The sequence below is a fragment of the Carassius auratus genome, chromosome 3, assembly GCF_003368295.1.
Source record: "Carassius auratus strain Wakin chromosome 3, ASM336829v1, whole genome shotgun sequence".
NCBI classification, from domain to species: domain Eukaryota; kingdom Metazoa; phylum Chordata; class Actinopteri; order Cypriniformes; family Cyprinidae; genus Carassius; species Carassius auratus.
The window spans coordinates 9,087,420-9,104,843 of NC_039245.1; the positions used below are offsets into that span (position 1 = coordinate 9,087,420).

The 17,424-nt window shown below is 39.0% G+C and overlaps 1 protein-coding gene across 10 annotated transcripts in view; it reads right to left on the bottom strand.

The window, feature by feature from the left end:
- Positions 1 to 379: 379 nt before the first annotated feature.
- srcin1a (SRC kinase signaling inhibitor 1a) overlaps positions 380 to 17,424 on the bottom strand; it is a 100,352-nt gene continuing 83,307 nt past the window's right edge. For 9 of the 10 annotated variants that reach the window (XM_026208020.1, XM_026207990.1, XM_026207981.1 and 6 more), the window contains 8 exons: positions 17,170 to 17,345; positions 16,313 to 16,443; positions 16,048 to 16,195; positions 15,620 to 15,929; positions 14,303 to 14,716; positions 13,289 to 13,441; positions 7,926 to 8,039; positions 380 to 5,149 (listed from right to left, as the gene is read on the bottom strand). In XM_026208020.1, the coding sequence (XP_026063805.1) occupies positions 4,676 to 5,149; positions 7,926 to 8,039; positions 13,289 to 13,441; positions 14,303 to 14,716; positions 15,620 to 15,929; positions 16,048 to 16,195; positions 16,313 to 16,443; positions 17,170 to 17,345 (1,920 nt within the window). In that variant the 3' untranslated portion in view covers positions 380 to 4,675. Of the gene's footprint in view, positions 5,514 to 7,925; positions 8,040 to 13,288; positions 13,442 to 14,302; positions 14,717 to 15,619; positions 15,930 to 16,047; positions 16,196 to 16,312; positions 16,444 to 17,169; positions 17,346 to 17,424 lie in introns of all 10 variants that reach the window. The other variant, XM_026208047.1, reaches the window with a different exon arrangement.

Genomic DNA, 17,424 nt, shown 5'->3' on the forward strand with positions numbered 1-17,424 from the left:
CTTTATATATTAAAACCTTTTCAATCTGTACAGTGATATAGTAAATGACTGGCAAACATACATACACATTCACTGATGCTGCACACAAACAAAGAGTCACACTAACAGACACCCATCATCACACGCTTACATATGCCCTGATACAAGTCATATAATTGTAAATAAGGCATAAAAAGGATTTTTGTACCATTGCATATGCTCGTGAATATGTAAGCAACTGCAGAGCTTGAATTTTCATGGTTTTGCAGCGTTTATATTGAAATGCAAACATTTGTACGATTTCTGAGATATTTTTAATAAAATGGTGAAAACATTGTACAGTAACAAACATGTTTCTTTAATTCTGAGAAACCAAAAAAAAAAAGACAATAGAAATATCGTCATAGAAGAGAGCTGTACTTTATTAGACACACAACCACAGCAATTATGTACAAAATGTTTCAGCTCTCAATGTTTTCTCACAGAAAAAAAATAAATAGTCACATTTTTCACAAAGTTATCATGGCATCCACACTGACAAATTAACTTATTTTTCTTCTGTATCTATAGGTGTTTATATATCTTATTTGTATATAGAGTGATTCTCTGTTGGTATAATTCTCTACTCTAGAGATGGGAAGGTAAAGGGCTCACACCATAACTAGTGCCCTGATGCTCAGAGCTGAACTAAATCTGCTCAATCACTCAGTAAAACACATTCAGAGCTTGCCACTCAAGTCTGATCACCACAGATTACAGTAAGACTGGACATGCCTGAGCCACAAAGAAATCAGACATATAGAAAAAGTCATTTATTCCTACTTTACCTCTACAGCTGTGAACCTCATTTCAGTGCACTTGACCTCAATATTCTCTCCATTGACCTAAAAAAAACAAACATGTATATAACTTTGTTTTTTTTGTTTTTTAAATCATCTACACCGTGCGATTGCTTTTAGGATGTACATGCATTGCTATAATTATTGTTTTTAATATATTTTTAAAAACTTTTAATATATACCTTATAACTCCATCTTTTAAATAAAATTTTTTTTTTTCAGGACATAATTTTGTCAGAATCGAATAATTACGGTTTTATTTACATGTTATAGTATTTTCATTTTTTTTTTTTTTTTTTTTTTTTAATCGTATTATTTGATGTCAGAATTTTGTAACATCCACACATCCATATAGAAAAGAAATCTCACTTAAGGGACTAAAGAGCTCTGTTAAAATATTCTACATAAAGACGTTCCATCAAAGACCATTCAACAAAGAATGTGCTTTCTCCAAAGTGCTCCGTTATTTTTGGCCTGGTAAACCAGACACAACTAGCAGAAGCATCCAGCTCCTCCTACCTCCTGCAGTCTTTCTCTAACCTGCAACTCAAACATTTCCTTTTCGTTTCCTTGACCAAGGCATTTGTACATTGAAAGTTTAAAAACTGTTATTCAGTAGTGTCTCACTGAATAAGCAATACATTTCAGATGTACTCCCTACCACTAGATGGCAGGAGAGGGTTGTGGCAGTTCATTTACATTTGCCATTATAGCCACATTTCATCTTTGATTCCACCAAAAGCAAACAAATTAAGAATAAGCAAATGACATTCTCAGGTAACCATACAGATTAGAGTTTAATAAGTATCAGCAATGCACCTGATTTCACTCGAATCACATTAAATAAAATCTTTTGACTGTCTGGCTGGATAAAGGCTTTTTCAGATTCACCCAATTTATAAACTCATAAAATGAACAAAATCTCAACCTGTGGTTAGATGCAGTTATACTTCATACATGAGCTGGACTGTACAGAGTAATATTTTCAAATCAATATACAAAACACTTTTCTTATGAATAAATAATTTTCTAGTGTGCTATGTTTTTCTTCAGGATTACAAAAACAAAAGTATGTACAAATAAATCTCAGTTAATATAAAATCAACAAACAAAAAAATATACAAACGCAAATCTAGTATCATACAATTTTTTTTACCAACCATGTTAAGTGAAAAATAAATGACTAAATTTGAAGATGTATTTATATATCATGTCTGAGCTGATATCTTACCATGTTTTAAGAGAGAAAGATACTGCTTTAAAAAGGGAGATTTCACCAGCTTCCTACATTTATCCATCACACTCTCCGAGGGGAGTCAAGACGGTCTTTTCTTAGCTCACAAATTTCTACCCGTGGCTTTACTAAGAGGATGAAGTGCACTTTCTGACAGGAAGTGCAGTAGATTCTTAGCATCTCCACCCAAGCATGAAACCCGGTTCTGGTTTCTGAGAAACTGTAGGCCGTGGGTAACGTTTTGATCGTGCGAGTGTGCTCACGGCAGGACAAATTGCTAAACTTGCTAGTTTGAAATAATAGTTTGGTGCGGAGTCCTTAAATCGGCTAAGCTTTGAATCTGATGGTTGCTGTGGACTTTCCAGACAGGACTAGAAAAATCAAGTGTGTAAAAGATCTAGAGTACAAATCAAGACAAGTTCATTTTAACAATTGTAATTTTAAGGAATTTTGCAAACCACCACTGAGTTGCTCTGCTTTTTGTATAACTAGCAGATCCAGGCGTTTTCAATCACAGATGTTAAATTGAAATAAAACTGTATTCAGTGGCTTAAATGAAGGAGTTTCCATGCATGTAACAACCTAAGCTTGACCTTTTTGCCTCTCACAGCACATCCCACATGAATCATTATACATTTCGGACATGAATTACAGGCCGATTTGGCTGCGAGACACGGAGTAGCACCACTAATCTCTCCTCTGGCCATTTACTCTCGACGTCAACCTAGTGCTTAAGCCATTATTTTAAACCCCGCAGCACAAGCAATCAATTTCACACATTGGTTTTTTCAGGAAGTTAGAAAAATCTCCCCTCTTGCTCTATTCATCTCATTCTATTCTGCTCTTAAATTCTCTGGGCTCATGAGAAAACCTGCAGGTTGTGGCATTGACAAATTCGCAACATAAGAATACCCCTGTGAGAAGAAGAAAAAGAATTTTGTCGCGTGTGCCAGTGCGTGCATGTTATGGAATGAGAAAAGCAGATGGATGGGCATAATCAGAGCCTTTAAAAGAACGGATGTGATGTTCATATTTACATCACCATTCCAGGTAATCATAAACTGGCACACAGTTACCTTCTAAAAATGATATTGAATCTAAGTGTCGGAGGGTTTGACTTGCTCATTACAGTAGGAGAAAGGATGAGTTGGATTTCTCTACCGCACAGATGTCTTCTACTCAATGGATCACGTCCACTGGCGTACATGCTGTGGAATTACCCTCTGTCTTCTTGCTTGTGCAACCCCTACACGGTGAACCTGACCATCTGTTTGTTCATTTTAAATTGGAATTCAGCTTCACAATCTGGGAGGCCCAAAGGTTAAGACAGCTTGTGCCGAATGTTTGATGATTGTCAGATCATTGTACTTTCTCTAGCTTCTAAAACCTGTTGTGCTTCTGCAATGACAAGAACCGGGAAGTTATCCTAAATATATCCTTACAGAGGAAAACTTTGACTTTGAAGAAAACAAATGCCTAACAACACCATCCCATAATAAGTTATTTAAAAAGTAGGCAGCCGTCCACTTTCTCACAATTCCTCTGTTGCCATGACAACTTGTGCTAAGTTACAGCAAACATGTAAAACGGCTGTATGAAGACCTATTTGAGTGCAAATGAGAACAAAAATAGTCTCTTAGGCAGTGTATGTGTTTCAAAGGGAAAGTTCTTCTGAAAATGAAAATTCTACATGAAATTCTTTCTTCTGTAGAACACAAAAGAAGATATTTTGAAGAATGTTTTTGCCCACACAATTTAAGTCAGTGGAGTCCGAAACATTGTTAGACCCTACTGACTTCTGTTGTAGACAATAAACCAAGGATTTTTCTTTTCAGAAAGCAAGTCAATCAGTTTACAACAACATAAGAATGAGTAAATCATGGCAGAATGTTAATTTTTGGATGAACTATCCACTTAAGGGAGTTTATAATCATCAAAATGTTAATCATAGCACCAATTTCAGTTATTGTCCTTTAGCAGTATGCCTGATAGGCAAAATCTACATTATAACAAGCAACACTGCCTCCATATTAAGTTTTTGCTGTTATTTTTTTAACATTCTTTTTGTTAATATAGATATTAGCAATAAAACATCTCGACAAACACTGACTACTACAGTACTCACTTTCAATTATTGCAACTCTACTAGGTTTTACATAGTCTTACAGTCTTGATTTTACACTTGATGGATATCTACCGAACTCAGCTAGACCTCCAACATGTGAGATTTGGCAAATGATTGAGGGTTTGGGTAAAGAGTCCTTCCCCAGGCCTCCCGTGGGTGGTGTGATGCTGGCTGTGCAGTGGAGCTGGAAACAGGCTGGTGGTGAGTGTCCAAGCCCATCTGTTGGTTCTCTAGTTTGAGGAACTGGCAGAAATGCAGAGTAGGTAGGGTTTACAGTTTGGATCGGTTTACAAACTGAAGAAAAGTGCACTACGCCTCCTTGCACTACGTCACCATTCTCTGCAAGGCGTCTTGGTAAGGAGAGCCGGGGAAAGGATCAGAAACAAAACACTATAGAAGCTAAGCCTCCAAAAAAAAAAAAAGTTCATCATTTCAGCATTTCAGTTCATCTGCCTGTGCTGTCTGCATCCTATATATACATTTCCAGCCACATCCTCCTTAATCACTGTTGTCCAGAGTCACCATCTTGGGTTTAGTCTTATTCCTCTCCTTGACAAACTCCAAGCTTCCGGAGACTGAGGGTTTCAGGGACAGCGAGGACAGACTCAGTGAGGTCAGAGCAGAGGGTGAGGTTGAGGTTGAGGAAGAGGATGTAGGTGAAGTCGGAGAGGGAGGGGATCGACCATTGGAGATGGGAAGAGGAAGGCTTGAGGAGTTGAAGTTCTGCTCTCTGAGTAACCGATGCTGTCTTAAAGTGGACGAGAGCAGGAGGGCCTCTGCTGAGAAACTGGATGAGGAGAGGCTAGCAAGAAGCGCTTTGGCCTGGTTGGAGGAGGCCGTTAAGGAGGACAGCGCCCCCTCCTGGGGGTACTTTCGCAATCTGGAAGGTAGGTGGCCAGAGAAGCTAGCGGCTCTGGTGCTTGCGAGGAGCGACTCGGTTGTTCTGCCTCTGCTGATGTTCAGACTTAGAGCCTGAGGGGCAGGAGTGGGGGAATAAAGGACAGAAGAGTGGGTAGAGAAGAAACACAGTAAAAACTAAAGAAATAAAGTCATTTTGGGAGGCTTTTCAGGTTTGGTTTGGCTGCAATGTGTTATTAATCTCTCTCACAAGATACTTTCTCTAAGCAACGAATGAAGCTCTGGTGAATATTGAAAACTGCATGATGTTTTAGGCCGTTTCCTTAAAAGTACACAGGATTGACTGGGTGGAACTGGGTAAAGGATTGTGGGCTTCAGTCAGGAGATGCTGATGAAGAAGTGGTGGTGAAGACAGCGGAGGAAGAGGTGGATAAGCCTTGGTCAAGTCAGGTTGTTTTGGGTCTCTCGCTTCCATTCACTGGGTCGAGGGGTTGGACGTGAATGGTTGAGGGCCGATGAAGGATGGCATGTGACACGCAGGCAGGTTGTGATGACGAAGAGAACAATGCAAGAGGAAGGGGACGATGGGAGGAAGGATGAAGACAAACACAGGACAACGTTATTCAGGTTAGGATCATTCATGCATGATGCTAGCCTGGTACACTCTACGTGTGGATTTCACCACATGAGGGCCAATCCACATACATTTATAACACTCACAATGCATTATGCTAGAAGAAACGGACCATTTGATCCCAAGATCTTGTTTGGTTTATTGAACATGTATGCATCTCTATTACCATCAGTCACTCACACACACTCTTTCGGTTACTGTGTGACAGGATGCTGAAAGTGTCCCATTGAAATCTTCTCAAACTCTAATCACTTGTGAGGGAGATGGATGGACAGCACGGATACAAGGAGAGAAGAGGACATAGAGATGGGGGTGAAGAGAGAGCCTAGAGCCTGTGTCTTTCCACATGACGTGCCAATTATTCCACCCTGATAGAGCAGAAAAAGACTCCCTATCTCTCTCTCTCGCCCATATCTCTCTTCCCTTTAACCTTCTCCTTCTCTTTCATTTCAGTCATTCTTTTCCAAATCTGCTGGCCCATGGTCTTTTCACAGAGCCTTCTCAAAAAGTCCCTGGAGAACACAACTATGAAGAAGGATAAAATAGCTACTGCTTCTGCATGGTCATAAAGAATACATTTCCCTTTTGGCCATTTTCCACTTACTTTCCTTTTAAAATTCATGTGTCAAAAGCTCACGCAATTGAGAATAGACATAAAGCTGTCCAAGGAAGTCATATGTGAAATGAAAATGGGTGCTAGAGGGGTGCACAAACAACTTGAGATAGAGAAAAAAAGATGCTTTAATGAAATATGTGCAACGTAAGGATTTTTTTGGCATTTGATAAATTTGAGAAAAACTATTTTATTCTGCTGTCTGCAAGATTATGTCATTCTATTGACAGCATAATAGTTTTAACCGTGTGACAAAATCTGCATATCGTTTTCTGGTACAATAAACAAAAAAACTATTCCAAAGTTGTTGTTATATCTCAAATGAATGCTGTTCTTTTGAACTTTCTATCGATCAAAGTTCGGAAATGGCAAGTGAAATCGGACCAAAAGAGAGTGCTGGAGCAGTGATGTGTTAATCAAGCAGTCAGAGAGAGCAATCATTTCAAAGATAAAGTCTTTTAAGGGAAGGTGAAAAGATGTGTGTGCATAAATGTTTGCATCCATTTTCTGCTAATAGGGTTAAGACAAAAAGGCGATATACGCAGTCCACTTCAAGGGGAATAATTAGCAGTTACACTGACAAGACTAAATCCTGATCATATCCAGCTTAGCAGGAGTGCCTATAACAGCAAATATGCTCTCCTGTAATTATATGAACCCTCTGATCTTGCTCGCTCTCTAGACTTGCCAATATCTGCTTCTCTCTTCCTTCCACATAAAAGATTAGATTTCTTTTCTAATATTCACGGCCTGTTGAACAAGGGCCAGATTTATCAAATACAGAGTGAGGAGATTTACAGGGCACCGCATATCTATCTTCTCCATACCTACAGCACGCAGGTCCTCAGTTGTCTTTTTCTCCCTCTAATCTGTCTTTATAAAACCCTCCACTGTTTTCTCCACCTGTCTCATTCACTTCCCTTATGTTGCAGAGCTCACATTTCCCTCGTCTCTGGCTTCATGCTTTCATTCTACCCCTTCTCCTGAGACCCACCTGTCTCTGGTTTCTTTGTTCTGTTAGGGGGTTTTAAGTGCATTTGAGAGTCCCAAATGTTCTGCGATTGATGCACCAATTCAGCTTTTTCAAAGCGTCACTGCAAGAAAGTTCTCTCCCAGCCTCACTTCACTTGTGACTGACACACACAGACAAATACGTGCATGTACACACACACATCTCCCCTCAAGTTCTTGGCAATAGTCTGAGCTGTGGATTTTGAGCTCTGAAAAGGCCTCAGACAGACATTATGAATCGGTTTTAAGCAGAAAATTTTCTTCTTAGCTTGCAGAAATTTTAAATATTAATACAAACTTAAACAACATTAAGGCTAAGAATGAGACTAAAAGCATGTTCAACGTACTACCAAGACTGAAAAAACTGGACCAGGCTAGGCCTAACCACCTAGGCTAGATTAAGACTAGACCAAAACTATAACTAAGACTAAAACCACATTTAAATTTTAGACCAAACTCAAAATAAACCACAACCAAGATCAAAACAAAGATTAAAGCTAGACTAAAACTAGACTGAGAAAGACAGACAGAGACAGAACCAGAGAATGATAGAGAAAACCACGGAATGATAGCCAGAATGATAGAACAACTGAGATATAGAACAACAGAATGACTAGCCAGACAGATCATACCTGCTGTTGACCCTGGTTCTTTAGGAAGTCCTCTCTCTGTTTGCTTGTTTTGCTCTTTTCTGATCCACTTTGCTGCAGGTGCTTTAGACGAGACAACACTTTTCCACCGCCAGTCTGAGAAGGATGAGAGAGAAGAAGAGATGAATCTGTGCACTATATTTGGCAATATTTTTCATCCAATTTCCAACAGTGTATTTGCCATCGCCGGCAGTCAATGGAAGTGCTGGAGGAGAATAGTGTTCAAGACGAGCAGGAGGGTAATGTGTTTTTAATAGAACACATGCATCTCAGCACACACACACAAACAGACACATATTAACTATGATTTCTTGTATCAAATTTAGAAAATATAAATGATACAGCTCTGCACAAAGTTGACAAAATATCTCTGTGAAATACGAAATAATGAACACTTTCTCTAGTCTTTTCACTCTCTGCATATATTACCTATAAAAGATCAAGCACTTGACCAGAGTCTAGAGTCACAACCAGCCAAAAGACCTTTCAAAGCTTAAAGGAGGCCCATTAGCTGTGTGTTTTATGAAAATGAGCACCTCGCTGAATGAGGGCTTTGTAAGAGGATCTAATGCATGCAATCAGGTGGACCTGCGGATGCCAGGCTCCATCTGTCCTATAAAAACAGCGTGCAACGACCTAGAGCAAGGGGCTTGAACACAACAGTTAGGAGGGATGACGCATTGCTGGCTTGTATACAAATGTGTGGGCTGAAAGCAACTCAAAGGAAAACACAAGTGACTTCATCCAAATCCTTCCCTTCTGTCACACATGGAGATCAGCCCTGTTCTCAGCGGAGTTGAGTAATACACATGATATCTGATGCTGCTTCATAGCAGTTTATCCTATAACTACTCTCTGAAGATGAAAGACAAATGCCAGGAGACAATACCACATAAATTACTCTACAAAATCACACAAGCAGTTACGAAGAGGTTCCCTGGGCTTTATCTTTTTATTTTATGAGAAAACCACATTTAATGTCTTATGTAGCAGAGGAAAATAAGACAACGGGAAAGTAACCAGATTGCAAAGTCATTTTAAGAAAAGTAGCAGGCTATTACAGAAGAGGAGTTAACAAGAGAATTTATTTTGCAAAAGATAAAATATGTATTTCTACAGAGGCTGAAGGCAAACAGTTTATCAAAGCATTTGCAAAAGAGAACAAACTGATCTAGTTGAGCAACCCAGCGGAAGAGACCAAACACCTTCCAGCAGACAGGAAGAAAGAAGATGGAAAAGACAGAAAGACCAGGGCTGAAGAAGATACTCGAGGGTAGGTGGAACCTTTTCTGTGGATGTGCTGATGCAGGATGGTTTTGGTGGGACAACAGGTTTGTTTGTGCCTCCTCCGTCTGCAGCGGTCTGTGCTGTATGTCGAGTGCTGCCAGATCTCTTGATGGAGGAACTCTGCGCCTGGACGGATGCTGGGAAGATGTTCCCCATATGAGGATCAGTGCTGAACTCCATCAGGCTGAGCTCCAGCTCACGGATGGTTTCCTCCAAACTGTCCAGACGACGGTACGTGCTGTGGCAGATGTCTTCCTTTACCCCTCCAGTGCCTTGAGTGTGGATCAAACCCACTTGAGATGTCTCTACAGGCCCATTTTGCAGCGGGACAGAGAACACAGTGTCTGACTTTCTCATTCGCTCTTCTTTCGTTTCTGTCCGCGCCTCGAGAGACTCCTGAACCCATGGCTCCCTCCTCAGGGGCTGTTTAATTGCTCTCTCGCTTGTTAAGGGCGGGAACGACTGGGTCACATCCTGGACAGGACTCTGGAGCTCCCTCTGGGCCGCATCCAAATCTTGCATCCGAGGGACTTTTTGGCTGGTTGACAAGTCTTGTTTCCATAGCGACAGACGGGGAGTCCTCACAATGTGGCTGAAGTAACTTACTCTGATATCATTCCCAGTGTTATTGTCTTTAACTGTCTGCATGCTGCCAGACGGCCGGGTCTCTGGTGAGTCCTCAGAAGGGGACGTGGGGAGAGAGTTACACTCAGTTAAGACTATCTGGGGAACTGGAGTGGAGGACATCCCTTGCTGCATCTGCAATGTAGCAGGAGAAATTTGTATAATTAACCCATGAATCATAAATGTATGAAGTTGTAAGGTTAATGTAAAGGTGGCTAAAAAGAACTTACCAGAGGTTTCTCTGTAAAATCACTGGAGTGATCATCACCACGCTTAGATGTGATCATCTGCTGGCACATATGTAGTATAGCACACATACAAATACAAAATTAAATGAAATAAAATACAAATATTCAAACACATTTAGCCAGGAATAATTCTCAAAAATCACTTAAAAGCACTCAAAAATCATTCAGTCCTCATTTACTTTCCTTTATTCAAGCTTTTTCATGTTTGAATTAAAAAAATGCACAAGAACAAAAGTAGTCCAAAGTAGTCAATTTGACCCATGCTAGTCTTGTTTTGTGAGGAACTAAATAAAATCGACATTCACTCGATTATTCACTCATGATCTTACTCTCTCCTTGAGCTGTTAAATGTTACGACTGAATCATTGAGTCAGTTGAGCACTCGAGTGGACAAACAAATCATGAATAAATCATTCAGACTACTTTTGGAAACAGATTCAAAACATTCCAAATCAAAAAAATAAACAAATCAGCTATTTCTCTCATAAACCTAAATTATTGTTAATTTTAGTATTAAAAATATTATGGAATCAGAAGACTTGGAATATGGAATATGGATTACTTTTACGATACCATTAATAATTTTGAATACTTTTTGAATGTTGAAAGTTTCAGGCTCCAATCATATTGCTTTGTTTACAGAGCATAGTAAAACAAAATTTCTCTTTTTTTTTGCACGAAAAAAAAAAAGAAAAGTCATATGGGTTTGGAACGACATGAGGGTGAGTAAATGATGATAGAATATACATTTTTTGAAGAACTATTCCTTTAAACATCATTTAAAAAACAAAAAGCAAAAATCAGGGCAAGTGCTACTACATTACAATATCAAACCACTTTTAGTTTCAATGGAGGAAAATGGATATTTGTCATTTCAACACAAAACAGACATGCACTGGCAAGTGAACACTCACACACTGTGTACAGTGCATTGTGATTGTGTAGTTGTGCTTGTGCTCACTGTGATGTGTGATTCTTGTGCCTAAGAGCATCTTTGGTCTTTACTTTCAGTGTCTAACATTTATAGGGACACTTTTTGGGGTGAATTAAGATTCATGTGTATGAGTGTACAACAGCTGTCCACACTAGCTTGCAGGGGGGGCTGTTACCTGTCCAGCCGAGGGCACATGGGGCAACAGCTCTAAACTAGAGGGAGGAGGATATTTCCTGGGAGAGGGTAGGGGGAGAGTCAGATGTCGCTCAAAGAGCTGAGCAGTCAGGAAGATCGAAGAGAATGAATGAAAAATATGGGATGCACAGTATCAGTTCAGACCAATTCATTTAGGACATGCACATTCATATACAAAATTGTAAATCCCATAATTTATTCAATCAGATATTAAAAATTACATTATAATTTTGCTGAACATCAGAAATTACAAACTGTACCTTTAAACAATGTTTAGACTTTAGCTATTTATGTAGAGTGCGGGTTTTATTGAGTTATGGTTTTGTTTGAGAAGCAGCTTGTGAGCCTCATTAGGTTTGAGAGGGAGGTCAGTATGGTGTCACTGCAGCAGAGCCCAGATCTCCACAGGTCTGCACAGGGTTTCCAACACAGACATGCAGTGGGGATGGAGGACAAGAGACATCTGCTCGCTTACCCTATCATCCACTCAACCAAGACAACAAAATATGTCTGCTTGTTGGTGTTAATGAGCCTTGTAGTTTGTGTGCGAGTGTGTGTGTGTGTGTGTCTGTGTGTGTTGCTGCCCTGAAGCAAGTCAAGAAAGCCTAAAATCAACACCAACACAGCTCACGCAGTGTCAATGAGGAGAAATGCAATGGCCCCCTGGTAAAATGATAATAGCGACAGCTAGGGAGAGAGGTTAGAATTCAATTGTGCATCGATTAAACAAATATAAAATGATCTGATGCATGTTCTGAAGCAGCTAAACTAGTTCAAAACCCTCAAAAACTACGATTTTTAAAATAATAACAATAATCGTCCCATAGATCACTGTTAAAACGTTTAAAACGGTAAGATTAAATTTTTTTATTCAGCAAGGATGCATTCATTGGTGCTTTGGGCGACCCAAGTTCGGTCCTTCATTCACATGCCATATTATATGCCATATTGTGGCATATTTATATTAAAATGTTACAATAATCTACTTCAAATAAATGCTGTTCTTTTGATCTTTGATATTATGAAGCATAGAAGCACAACTTTTCAAACTTGCTAATAAATGTTTCTTAAGCAGTAAATCAGCATATTAGAATGATTTCAAAGGATCATGTGACACTGAAGACTGGAGTAATGACTGCTGAAATTACATTTTGAACTATATTAAAATAGTTTTTTAAATAACAATTTTATCAATACATAGTTATTAAATATTTAAAAAAATATATAAATTGAGCATAAGAGACTTCTTTCAATTTTTTTTTTAAAAATCTTAAAACATATAATATATATATATATATATATATATATATATATATATATATATATATATATATATATATATATAAATTATAGAGTTTACAAAGACTAAGATTATTAATATGGTGTACTGTTTTTTGGAAATATCCAGTGTGTGGTAGGTATGACATAATATCACTATTACAGCAGGTACTTTATATGAATTTCTTAGCATTTTATTTATTTATTTATTTTTTTACTTTCTTAAATTACAATTCTGCATCCTTCAAATTCAGTTTAAATTGGAATAGAATCAGCATGTAGAAGGCATTCCCAATTCAATCTGAGTGGAGCATAACCCTGCTCTGACATTGCTAATGCATCTAGAGATATAAAGTATATGTGTAAGTGAGCTGGCATACAGTATATTAGATGTTATGGTTGTTGATTCTACATAAAGTTAAATTAGACACAAACGGTATCCCACAATATTGTGCCTAACTAACAGCACTTTACATCAGTACAGCACAAGACATTATCAAACCGTTCATTTGAGCTTAATAGTTCATGAGCCAAAGAGCACAGACAGATATTCAGATCTCCTGCCTGCTAATGGGTTCTTAATGAATGAGTGAACCAGCCAACTGGTAGAAGCCACCATTGTGTGTGTGTGTGAATGTAATTGCACTTCTCTGTGGATGTACAGCACACTAGACACATCTGGTGCTTGTGACATATGGACATTAATCACCAACATTAACACTTCAGCCGTTAGGGTACAGACGGTCTGATGAGACTCTTCAGGTAATACAAGTGCTCACCTCCAGCTCAGCTGCTAACTTGTCCTCTGCGCCCTCCTCTCGCTCTCCACCAGCAATGGTTGGAGGTGTGGAGGCCGGTCGGGGGGCTTCAGATACACTCCTCCTCAGCTTAACGTGTGGCTTCTGAGACTCAGTCTCCTCTGATTCTGACTTCTGTTTAGATACACAAAGACAAAAGACAAATCTTTATATACTTATTGCATGTTTTTAAAGGGAACACACAATTGTAGAGACTGTGTTAAGTCACACTTAAAATGTCTCAATGTTGTTGCTTATGCATATGGACATTCTCTGCAACAAGAAAATATTGAATGGATCAATCACATGTATGTATGTATAATTGTTATTTATTTATTTTTTAATTTAAGGAAATTTTCTTATGAAATATTAACTATTAATATTAATACTAAATATTAAATATTGATTTATTTATGACTGAACCGATCAATTAATTAATAATATAAAATATAATAATTTATTTATGGATTAACAAACAAATGATATATAAAGATATAAAGATTAAACATTAGTTTACTTATTTATGGTGGATGAAAATAAATTAATACAATTAATTATGGCTGTTTTGACAGACATTACACCTAAATTCCAGAAAATAATATCTAAAAGGCTACTGAAGTATAGAATATATCCCATTGTATGTAATGACTGAATCTTAATTAAAAGTAAACACAAGGGAAATTAACACCTAGAGCCATTTTAATCGCTCTCAGTCTCTCTCAAATTCATCTGTGACCAACAGGCCATTTATCACCATAGGATCAATTGAGGTGATAAAGTAAATATCAACCATAACTAACATACCTACAAACACAGGCGGATTTTATGAGAAGCCTGCACTCAAATAAAAGTGATGTAGTGTGTTCCCTGACTCCTCTGACGGTCGGTGTGCTTCTCTTTCAAAAACAGCTTGCATGTAAATGTTTGAGAAAGTTTGCATGCATAAACGCACACATGCACAATCATCTGTGGGTCATTCTGATTGTCACCACTCACCTTTATACTCTTTCCAGGAATGATCATCTCTCCGCTGCGTGTAGTCAGGCCAGGGGAGGACGGGAAACTCCGGCGGGGAGGGGGAGGAGGGGGGGATTTTGAGGGCTTCTCCGTTCGATACCTTGCCACCGTCAGCTCATCCGAACCTCGTCTGGATCCGCTGTCTTTACTGGAAAGTTTATTCTGAGGTTTATTTGGCTTGTGTTCAGGTGTGGCATTGGTGTTAGATGGACTCTGGCTCTGGTTTTGGTTTTGAATCTGGTTCTGAGTAGGTCTGATCTGCTTGGCAGCAAAGTCCAAGTCAGGAATTGCCTTCATGAGCTCCGCCTGAGTCTCCTCCAACAGTCGATTAATGTCCTGAGCACTGTACTGTGTTAGACTGGCCCTCTTCTCTTCCCAATCCCGCTCTGCTGCCTGAAGAGACATACAACATCTTTAGTGCTTCAAAACAGCTAAAGAAGCTGAACTGTTAAAGCAGATTCACACCAAGTCTGTTTGTTCATCTCGAAACACATTCACAACAAGATTTCAAAAGTTATACTATTATTCTAAGTTTGAGGACAGTAAGCATTTATTGTGTTTGAAAAAAGTCTCTTATGCTTACCAAGACTGCATTTGTTAAATGAAATGAACAGTAAAAACAGTAAGATATGTTATTACTATTTATAATAACACCTATTTTAATATATGTAAAAATTAAATTTATTTATGTGATTGGAAAGCTGAATTTTCAGCATACATTACTCCAGTCTTTAGTGTCACATGCTCCTTCAGAAACCATTCTTATATCAATATGCTGATTAGCTGCTCAATAATTTTTTGATATTATTAATGATGATAACAGTTGTGCTGCGTAATATTTTTGTGGAAATATTTTAAGATGTTTGAGATATTTTTTCAGGACCCTTTGATGAGTAGAAAGCTAAAAAAACAACAACAGCATAAAAAAAAAATAGTTTACATCATTATAAATGTCCTTACCATCACCATCACCAATCTGATTCGTCATTGCTGAATAAAAGCATTAATATCTTTTTTGAGCATTAGTGTGTCTTTACCAATTTCATTACTAAACAGTTCTGCAACTTTTGCACAGTAAGTATTTTAAGTTGTCGATTAAACCATTATCATACTTTTTAGCAACATAAATAACCCAATGTTAATTTCTAATTTAAAAATATACCTTCATACTATTGTCTAATTAAATTACATCTGACATGGCCTTTACATATCCAAAAAACATTGCTAAATTAAAAGGTATTGCTATTACATACATTTAGACAAACAATTACTTTCATTTTAAATCCCATTCCTCACCAGTCTCACTTCCACAGATGAGGCCTTTTCAGACCCGCCTCGACCTCCCAGCTCGCCCAGCTCCCGTCCCTTCAAAGAGCCCACCGTCCCATGAGAATCTCTCTCACGCTGTGCACCAGAAGGGTTCGAGTGACCGTGGCCTTGACCAGAGTGAGGGCTCCAGTTAGCCAGGCTGGTCTCATTGAGGTTTAGCGGTGGGCTGGTTGGAATGTCAAAGTCTGGGTTCTTCCTGTACTCATCCCCTCCTCCGAGTTTAGGGGAGGGGCTGGAATACTCATCCTGGGTTTTCCACACTCCTTCATTCACCTGCCTGATTAATCCATAGAATGGCACTCAAAATTATGAAGAGTAAATTACATTTGAGACACAGTCAGAATGTGTGGCTAGATAAGGAAAGATTACATAGTTGTTAGTAAGTGTTTGTCTACCTCCTCAGCGTGGAGAGAGAGTCTGTGATAGATTTGCAGCGTTTAAGCAGGGCGTCCAGTCTGTGTGGCTCCTCTTTCAGGAATTTCACAGCTTCCACTTCCACTCGTAACACCACACGCATTTTACTCTGGAGGCCTGGAAACTGATCTGAACGAGAGAGACAAAGACAAAAACAGACAGGCAGAGAAGTGAACATCTCTCTTCTGTAACTAAGGTTCAAGTGCCAGCCTGTGAAGGACAGAAGAGAGTCTGAGTCTGTCTCACTCTTCAGCTCTGTGAGAGTCTCTCCCAGTTTCCTCAGCAGCGAGCTTTTCTCCTCCAGCTCCTGCACTGTCACATGTCGGTGATTGACTGACAACTCCTTCTGGATTTCGTCCACTGACTTTTCCAGATCACTGTCGAACACAAACACCCGCTCATTACATATTGATTGTTTCAGAAAGAGCATAAACATGCAAGACAAATGAATTGATGCTGTCATAAAGCACCTCAGTGTTATTACACAGAAGGGCATTTTTTACATTCTGATGTTTCTGACATCAGAGATGAGTGTGAAAATCCCAGGCCCACCTCCCTGCGGTGTGGCGTCGGCACGAATTTGAATAAGTGTCATTGCAGCAGGGTGTATTAGCACTAAACGACTGAGACACAGTCGGAGTGTTTACAGTCGAAATCCAATTTAACCACGTCAAATAAATCCACCCCTTACAAAATGGTTTGTTACAAACAGCATCCCGTTAATAATTGAATAACATTAACTGGCTCTTAGCTATACTTAATAACCGCTATCAATTAAAAGCAACACGACTGATCTGGCAGCGGGTTAAAGAGGCGGATTTAGTTACCCTGCTGCTTTTAATTGGAACAAAATAAATCAATGAAATGCTGTCTGTTTGTTGTACAAGCTAAAGGTGAGGTGCAGGTCTGCAGGACTTTGACTGAGACTGTTTATATCTCTTTGTTATGCATTTATTCGCTTTTAGGTATGAGTTGATGAGAACCTATGCAATAAGAATAAGTGGGAAAATATTTTTTTGCACATTATGCAGCAGTGTCACTAAGCTAGCACCTCAGACTGCATTATCAGCACATTATGAGCACATATTGTATGCGAGACGCACTGCAGTTGCTGTATGATGAGTTCCTCCTCATTCAGGTACTTGAGTCTCTCCTCTTCCACTAGGAGGCGCTGTCTCTGGAGAGGGTCTTCCTGTTTCCTCAGCGCATCTGATAGACGGAGACTCAGCTCTGTCTCGGTCCTCTTCAGCAGACTGCATATGGAGTCCTGGTTCTGCAACTACACACAAACACATTAGAATTTGCATGAACATTTGGGCGGCATTTTGCAAATGTAGATGTGGGGGCGTGTAAGAATG